Below are 10082 nucleotides of genomic sequence, written 5' to 3' on the forward strand. Positions count from 1 at the left end.
ATTTCATGGATCAGTGAACAAGGTTAAGTTTTGGTGGTCAAGTCCATATCTCAGATACTATAAGCAATAGGGCTAGTATATTTGGTGTATGGAAGGACTGTAAGGTGTACATGTCTATCTGACAGGTGTTATCTGACCTTGACCTCATTTTCATGGTTTAGTGGTCAAAGCTAAGTTTTTGAGTTTTGATCTAATTTTCTAATACTTTATGCAAAATTAGTCAACTATGTTTGGTGTATGGAAATATTTTATGATGTATATGTCTGTTATGCAGGTTTTATTTGACCGTGACCTCATTTTCAAGGTTCATTGTTAAGTGTTTGTGTTTTGGTCTGTTTTTCTTAATTTATTAGCAATAAGTCAACTATATTTGTTGTATTAAAAAATTGTTAGCTTTACATGTCTGCCTGGCATGGTTCATCTGACCATGACCTCATTTTCATGGTTCATTGATCAATGTTTAGTTTTTTTTGGTTAATGTTGAGTTTATGTGACAGTTGATATAAAGCTTTATATTTAGGTTTTTCAACATAATATCAATGATTATTAAAGAAGGCGAGACATTTCAGCGTGTGCACTCTTGTGAATACAGAAACAATAATGACTCCAGAATTGAAACTTCATTTTTGGATTTCATGGAAATTAATGGATCTATAAAAAATAGCCAGAAATTGCTGTATCTTTTGTACCCATTACAGGCACTTTACTTTATGAATAAAACTTGCTCTTTCCAGATGTTGAAAAAGAAACTAAGAGATAGACTAGAATTACGTCAGAAGGCCATGGAAGAACAGCAGCGAACAGAACTGCAAGAAATATTAGTTACCTGTAAAAACAAGACTGCTATGAGAATCAGAGAAGCTCTGCTGCTACACAAACAAATGATAGCAATGGAACAGTTTAGGTCAGTTTATATGGTGGTCACACTTGTTTAAATATTGTATGTGCTATTATAACCATTGAATGGATTTGTATGAAACTTTACATGAATATGTTCATGATCCAAAATATTTCTTCAGGCAGATTGAAGAGTATTTGGTTTGAAGCTGGACTGTTTTTTGCTTTGGCATTTCTTATACACACAGAGGTTGTTTGGACCTGCACTTACAGACATGTTTCATTAACTTGAAATGTTTTGTATAGTTTAAATGTTAGAGTATTACTGTTACCTATTGCATTAAACTATAAAAATAGAATAAAAGGGAGACCTACCTCTGTGTCAATTAAAAATTCGAAAAAAAATATGTAATGGGGAAAAATAGAAAATTATTACATTTGGAGGGAATTTTCCTAAATTTATATATACAATAGTTTTTATGCCCCACCTACGATAATAGAGGGGCATTATGTTTTCTAGTCTGTGCCTCCATTCGTCCGTCTGTGTGTCCATGCGTCTGTGTGTCTGTTCGCTTCAGGTTAAAGATTTTAGTCAAGGTAGTTTTTAAAGAAGTTGAAGTCCAATCAACTTGAAACTTAGTACACATGTTCCCCATGATATGATCTTTCTAATTTTAATGCCAAATTATAGTTTTGACCTCAATTTTATGGTCCACTGAACATAGAAAATGATAGTGTGAAGTTCAGGTTAAAGCTTTTGGTCAAGGTAGTTTTTGATGAAGTTAATGTCCAATCAACTTGAAACTTAGTACACCTGTTTCCTATGATATGATCTTTCTAATTTTAATTCAAAATTAAAGTTTTGACCCCAATTTCACGGTCTACTGAACATAGAAAATGATAGTGTGAGTGGGGCATCCGTGTACTATGGACACATTCTTGTTTAAGAATCATTTGTATCACAATAATGTATTTTATTCATAAGAGGTAATTGTTTTGTATTAACAGGAATCAGTTAGACAGAGAGATTGCACAAACCCTTGAGAACGTTAGACAAGAATATAATCTGAAACGCATGCAGAAAATGCAAGAACAGGTAAGATATAATGATAATATTTCAAATAATAGTTTCTGTGATGTCCTAGAAGAGGGGTGAAAGATACCAGAGGGACATTTAAACTCATAGATCAAAAATAAACTAAAACATATAAAGACAAACAGACAAACAAAAGTACACAAGACACAACATAGAAAACTAAAGACTATGCAACACGAACCTGACCAAAAATTGGGTTGATTTCAGGTGTTTCAGTATGGTAAGAAGATCTGGCTCCACATTATTTTTGTCATTGGCTCCTTCATCATAGAACCATCAAAAGACTTTCATGGAAGGAGACTACCATACCCAGTTGTAGAAACATCTTTGAATAGTTTTACAATGCCACAATAATTTTGTATTTTTCAATAAAAAAAAGTGTTTTGCCTTAACTTAGAACTAACTGGTAACAATTACAAGAGTAACTATTTTGCCATTTATTTTTGTAGGAATATGAATTTATTGGAGGTTTGGTGAAGTATAGCAGCTTACAGCAGAGTGAATGTGTTGCTGTATTGAATATGTTGTTCCCTTCTAAAACAGACGAAGAAATCAAAAAGATAATGGCAACAATATATGGAGAACAAGCACTTGGTCAAAAGGATAAAGAGTAAATATTTTCACTTATTATTTTAAGTGGTATTTTTTGGCTAAAAGTAATAAAGAAAACTCAACTTAATTTGATGTCTTCACAATTCACCTCAGGCCCACTAGTTAAGGTGTGTAACTTTTGCTAAACCACTGTATCCACAAGCCTTTCAACACAGAAGTTAAATTGGCGTGTGTAAGGTGCGTTTTATTCCTATCTTAAATGACTAGGATTGTCATTTTTCCTGCTGAAGATCTGTGGTTCTCTCCAGGCACTATGGCTTGCTTACTGTCAAGAAATAGTGCAATAGTTTTAAAAGTGTTGTTAAACACCAATCAATCAATCGATCAAGCCAATATTGTCTTTTAAAACAATTGCCAAAATTCAGTTTGGACTGTCATGGAATAAAATAATTATTGTGTGCATTTATTATTGTGATCTAAATTTAAGAATAAAATCCAATTTTAATTCAATCGATAGATACCAGAGGGACATTTAAAAATCCAAGTTTAATTCATATAAAAAATTTCAAAATAGGAGTTTTAATTATTGCTATTATAAAACTGTCACAATTTTTGCAATTTAAAAACATCACAATAATTCGGACTTTACAGTAACTGAATAACAAAGTAATGATTTAAGGAGACTTGCGGGTACAAGATTTTCAGAAAAAAATAAAACTTTTATTTTCATTATAAATTTTATTTATTACATTTTATTACCTTTAGTAGTTGTTACTTTATCATATGGTACAAAAATCATTCCAAAAAATCAATTTGTGTCGACCCCAGGTGACTTTTAAAATGTAGATATCATTGAAAAAGCTTCAAATTATCTCCCTTTGGTGCAAAAATTCCATTTTTTGGCATTAAAATTGACATATCTTTTTTAACTCATCTGTGACCTATATATTTTATTGTTGTTTTCGAATAAGCTGTTCATAAACTAAATAATTGTAAAATTTAAGCAATTTCTGTAATGCAGTTCTTTTTTTATTTGAATATTACCATTGTTTCTCCTATTAGATCGATTGAAAAAAAGGACATTAACAAAAATGTATGCAATCGGAGGCAGTGTGTGAGTGTAAATCCAGGGTGACCCTATTTTTCATTTCATTTTTCTATTAAGCATAAGACAAAGTTCATTTATAGAAAAATATAGCGAAATCCAATATTTAATAAAAAAAATTGATTTAGAACTGCGAGCCCCCTGAAGTATAATAATTGTTTTCCATTTCAGTAATGAGAGGAGGAATAGCTCTCTACTTCGACGTGTTCAAGGATTAGAGAAGTCTTCTGCACCTTGGGCACAGCTCTCAGACAGGTAATTGATTCTATTTTATTTCTAACACTAGGCTTGTTCATTTTCTTAGAAAGCTTGCTTCACTAAATGTTCATGTCTGCTTTTTAATCAGTCTCTCATAAATTAATTACAGACTTAATTAGATTGAATATGTCTAAAATATTCTTATGTTTGCAAAACATTCTGTTACTAGGCTAGCTAGCTTGCTTGATTACAGGTCTACCTACATTTTGTATTTTAAATTCTTAAATAATGTTTGAGACAAAAATAAAGTGATTTATAAGAGCATAAAAATCAAAATAAATGTTTTCCATCTAATCAATAATCTTTCATACCTTATGTTGGTATAATATTTTTGAAAATAATAGTATTGCCTAAAAGCAAAATTATTGTGGGTGAATCTCATAATAATTTATTTATCATAATTTTACCGCAATTTATAGTGATTGGGAAATCTGTCCGTCCATATACATGTACCTACAATAGAAATAGAATTCAAAAATGATTGTTAAATATAACGTCCATATACCTACAATAGAAATCGAATTGAAAAATGAATGTAACTTATAACAATGTTCTTATTTTTGAAATATTTTATTTAAAGTATAGATTCAATGTAAAATGTTTTTCAGTGCAAAACAAGCTGAAAATTTGCTGATCGTAAAACAAGCTGATAACTTGGTGAATGACTTATTTGCATACACTGTAAACTAACAAATGGAAAGTTCTTTTAAATTTGTACCTTACACTCTAATGGCAGTTGGTCTCCTTAGGTCATCTTGTGATCAGAAAACAAACACTATGAAAGTTGAAGAATTTATTTAATAGTCATAATTAAATCTAAATTTCATTTTAAAATGTATTTAAACCTTTTTTGAGGACCAGTAGCCATAAAGTTCAAATTTCAATATCTGACTATCTGTGGCATTTTGGTTTGCATAATTTACCTCTGTTTCTCTTTCTATATATAATCTGTATGATGTACAAAAGTTTTGTTAATATAAAAGTACAATTTGTGCATGTATTATTTTGTTGTTTGTTGCACCTTTTTTTTTGTATTTTATGTCACTGTGTAGGTGTTTTTAGATGTGATCATTTTATTGGCATTATATATTCTGGTCTGTGGGTCTGTTTGTTTTTCCATCCGTTTGTCTGTTTGTCTGAATTGTCCGTCTTTTTTTTAACAAATTTTTTAACCTGAAGTCAGCCAGACCAGAAGTTGAAATCCAATCAACTAGAAACTTAAAATTGAGAATGGAAATAGGGAATGTGTTGAAGAGACAACAACCCGACCATAGAACATAACAGCAGAAGGTCACCAACAGGTCTTCAATGGAGCGAGAAATTTTGCACCTGGAGGCGTCCTCCGGCTGGCCCCTAAACAAATATATACATCCCTATGTAATGGTGTTTCTAATTTGAATGCCAACTTAGACTTTTAACCAAAATTTCACATTCCGCTGATCATAGAAAATGATAGTGCGAGTGGGGCATCTATATACTTTGGACACATTTTTGTTTTAATAAATATTTTTAGTACACATTTGTGACAATGTGTAGGAACAACATTTATTCAAAGCTATGAAATTCATTCCAGCAATAGGGCCAATGATAGTTATGATTTATTTTAAAGCCTGCTTTCTTTTTTATGCAATATATTCATCTTTGATTTAAAGAACTGTAATTTGTTTTTGCAATGAACAGGTATTATTAAAAACTGTTTAAATTTTATTGTTTGAACCATATCTGAGGTACCAAATTCAATAACTTGTAAATTCCTTACATAAATTTGAAATACAATGTATTTCCAAAATTACTTACTTTTTTAATATCTTTTGTGGATAGTTGTCTCATTGGCAATAATACCACATCTTCTTTTTTATAGATATAATTGTTCAGAAAGATGACTCAAAATTTTATTCTTAGCAGACTTTATACAAATCATATCAGCCTAAAAGATATTTTATATTAACTGATATGCAAAACATCTTTGTGATAACCTTTTCCATTGATGAATTCACATCAAACTATAATATATTCAAACTCTTTCTTATTTTTTGTATACTTAAATGTTTTGTTCCTTGTGTAGATAAAAAAATGTAAGCCTCTAAAATTCTATCAGGTATTTGGTATATTATTGATCTAAAACAGTTGTCAATGAGTGACCTGTCATGTATCATCTTTCTAAAATTTATTTGTTACAAGTCAATCCAATATTACAGGATAAGTATAGGCTAGCTATAAAACCAGATTTAATCCATCATTTTCTAAGAATATGCCTGTTTGACAGTTTTTTTTGCATTTGAATGGATACATATTGTTCATTAATTATGCTATGAATAACAGTGAAAGCAAGTCAGATATATTTTTTAAAAAGTATGATGACTTTGGAATATTTATAAAATATGTATGCTGCATAGTTTGAAATTCACTTTTTGAAGATTTTTTTGTTTCATCTGAAATATTTTTTGTAAGTTGATAAGGAATTTTCAAATGTAGTTTATAGTAATAAATATTAATCTTCTTTCACAGCACTGGAAGCCGGAAATCCCCCAAAAAGAAGGGAAAGAAGAAGAAGATGATTGAGGAGGATGACTACTATGACAATGAACAAGATTTTGGTGGTTATGGTGAGCGACCGGAGCCACTGGGAGGGCATTCGGAAAACTATTATGAAGATCATTCATTTGACACTCATCAAAGATTTCGTAACTATGAAAATGACTCTGATAGGCCAACTTCAAAATCAAATAAAAGGCGTTCGTTTGGTGAGGATATTCATTTTGAATCACCTGTAGCCTCAGCGCCACGTCAACTACCTCCATTGCCAGCAGAAGCTGGTGGAAGAAAAAAGAAGAAGAAGAAGCTCTTGAAAAAATTAGCAGAATCTACCTATCGTGATGAGGACAATTTTTAGAAATAAAATAATACCAGTTCAAAAATATTTGTAGAGATTACATGATAATAGTCCATAACTATTTGTAGAACTTTTAGTTGCTACTGATCAATAGAGTAGATTTCACTGATAGATAGCATGATATGTTTCTTCTTTCTTTGTTCTGTTTTGAGAAACTAGACTTAAATTTTTCTGGCTAATTTCTATGAAAAAGAAACATTTAGAAAAAAGAAAAAAAAATATATTTATTTTTTTACAATAATTTTTAAATTATTTAGATAATTGAAAATCATAGCAATATTGGTTATTGTGTCATTATTTTTATTTCTGTGATATTCAAGTCTGTGATTTTGCTCAATTTATAAGTCTTTTATATTTTATATTTTTTCATTTTGATTAATACATAGGATTTTGAAGCTTTAAGTTTTATATTTCTCAGGCATTTGTTGAATTCTTATCTAATATTTCAATAGCTATTCACACAGGCACTTGTCTGAGATATTTTTTCTATATATACCTTAATATAACAGTTATAGAGAAACAAAAATCTTAAACATGTGCCTGTGGCTTTTCTGCAGAAAACGTCATATTGAAATACTATTTTAGTTTTTTTCAGAGAAATGTTTGAAGGTATATGATTACTTCTCATTTTATTTATCTCATATATATGCTGTTTGTGTAGACATTTCACCTTAAATGCTAAAAGAGTTTGATAAATGCATGTAAATGTCTTAGTATATTTATATTTACTTATACATACAAAGTGTTCAGAAGTCATCTGGGCTCAAATTATGTACTAGGCATTTGCAAATAAAGTGAACATTTGATTTATCGATTAGAAAATAAATTAAAATTTGATTATTTGAAAAACTGTAGTAATATTTTATAGTACCGTAATTTGGAATTATTTTTATATAGTATTTGCAATGAATTTGTAGGGTAATAAATATTCTCTGTCATATGTATGAAATTGTTCCTTCTCCACAATATATTGTTCTAGTGTCCAGTCATTGTAAGAATCTGTACACTTGACCTTGCTGCTAAGTAGTAAGTCAGAATACTTGTGGTCTTGGGCATTAGGTTATTTCGTATTAAATAAATAAATTTATTGTTCATGTTGAACCTTTTATGGTAAATTTACTGATTTAGAAATACTTGTTAACATATTATACAAGAACTATTCACTCTTTAGCAGTTTCAAATTAAAAGCATATTTTGTTTAAAATTGTGGGCAAAATAGCTCTTTAAAATATTATATTTGGGAACTCTCATTTGGGGAAATTCCCTGCAAAAAGTGACAGTTAACATTTTCTTTATTCTTTTTTCATGTTTACATCTATTTTCATATATATTACTAAAGTAACCCTTCATGAAATGTAAAAACAAAAACATAAAAAAAACCAGAATAATCTACATATTCAAAAATGTATTGCTAAAGTAACTATTAACTTCTCCTGTTTATTTGCCAAGCATATGTTGATTCCAGTTCAACTGACCAGTCTTTGTTTTAACAAAGCAAGTTATGGGTGTAATTTATACTCCTGTATTGTCAGTTTCTATTTTGTCATATTCTAAACAGATTTGTTTGTATGCAGGTGGATGGAAAACAGAATCAAAACATTTTACGTAACTTACATTATTTATTTGTTGTTGTTAATTGCTATCAGTTATATTTATGAGTAATTTAAATTGTTTTTATGTGTACCTTTTATGTTTATTGTTATAACACCTTATACATTCATTTGCCAATTTTGTTAGACTTAATTTTTTATGAACTTTTGACTTTTTTAAATTGATATACAAATGTATTGGGATCAGGTTGCAAACCATTTCTGCACCAAATTCCTCATTTTAGATTTATACTTATTTAAAAGAAAAGAAAAAAAATCTCCTATATACAATTAAAATACTTAGTTCATTATAGAACATTCACGGTTATGGAACAACTTACTTGCATGAATAGATAGCCAATTGTCAATTTCTGTCATATTTTTCATTTTTATCTTTTTACATTAGTTTCAAAACGATATAACCAGTTTGACATGAGGTTTTGTTATTTATCAAGTGTATTAATTTTATGTTATCATAGTTGAATTCTGTTTAGAATATATTCTTATTCCGTCTATGAATGGCAGCCATTTTTATATTCATGTTTACTGTCTGGCTCTTTAAACCAAAAATAAAAAATCTTAGAAATACAAATGTATTGTCTTTTATACTGCACTCGTTCTATTTGAGCAGTCAAAATGCATTGACTGTATATTTCTATGTCATAGACAGTCACTGACCCGATATCACTTTCCTCATGAATATTTAAATAGAAGTTGCCGAAATAATATTAAATTATTCATACGACCTCTTCAACCTGTTCTTTTTTCCAATGCATACAACGATGCGTGGAACGACTCAACCTTGGTTTTTTTTGCAATTGTTGGAAAAACATATTTGATTTGCTAATAGTTTTTGTTTGCAACCTATAAATCATTATGTTTTATGCTTATGGTTGATATTTTAGTCCATACTCAAACTATTTCATTCACCATCGAGTGTAGGCTTCAACAGGTAAATGTACATGTCATTGTAATGTATATTTCTCCGCGAGCATGATATGAGGCCTTTTTAAATGGGATTTCCCCAAATATTTAAATCAAATAAATAACCTTAACGCATTAAACAACAATTGAAAATGATTTTTTAGATTTCAGTATAAAGACAATAATAGTGCATTGACTTGACATATCAATGATATAATGATTCGGCCTGAAACGTGGAAATAGCTTGACACAGCCTCGCATTCCCCCCCGTTTCTAAGCCTCATCCTTATATCGTTGATATGTCAAGTCAATGCACTATTATTGTCTATGTACCACAATTTTACCTGGCCATATCTGACAAACATGATCTAACATGGAATATAAAATTCAAGGTCATAGATCAAATCAATCATGACTGCAGAGTCAAATGTTATTGTCAATGCAATGCTCAATGGGTATAATGAAGATTCAGGTTTAGTCGAAAGATTGGTTAACGATACCAAAGGGACAATCAAACTCATTAGTCGAAATAATATTACAATGCAATGCTCAATGGGTATTATAAAGATTCAAGGTTTAGTCAAAAGATTGGTGAACGATACCAAAGGGACAATCAAACTCATTAGTCGAAATAATAATACAATGCAATGCTCAATGGGTATTATAAAGATTCAAGGTTTAGTCAAAAGATTGGTGAACGATACCAAAGGGACAATCAAACTCATTAGTCGAAATAATAATACAATGCAATGCTCAATGGGTATTATAAAGATTCAAGGTTTAGTCAAAAGATTGGTGAACGATACCAAAGGGACAATCAAACTCATT

General features: G+C 29.9%; 1 protein-coding gene across 1 annotated transcript in view; it reads left to right on the forward strand.

Annotated features, from left to right (window-relative positions):
- Positions 1-8922, forward strand: part of LOC134715381 (limbin-like) — a 40440-nt gene extending 31518 nt beyond the window's left edge. The window contains exons 26-30 of the mRNA XM_063577529.1: positions 735-904; positions 1846-1933; positions 2383-2543; positions 3762-3845; positions 6357-8922. Coding sequence (XP_063433599.1) covers positions 735-904; positions 1846-1933; positions 2383-2543; positions 3762-3845; positions 6357-6741 — 888 coding nt within the window. The 3' untranslated portion in view covers positions 6742-8922. The remainder of the gene's footprint in view (positions 1-734; positions 905-1845; positions 1934-2382; positions 2544-3761; positions 3846-6356) is intronic.
- The last annotated feature ends 1160 nt before the right edge of the window (positions 8923-10082 follow it).

This window comes from Mytilus trossulus, chromosome 4 (assembly GCF_036588685.1).
Source record: "Mytilus trossulus isolate FHL-02 chromosome 4, PNRI_Mtr1.1.1.hap1, whole genome shotgun sequence".
In the NCBI taxonomy this organism is placed as follows: Eukaryota; Metazoa; Mollusca; class Bivalvia; order Mytilida; family Mytilidae; genus Mytilus; species Mytilus trossulus.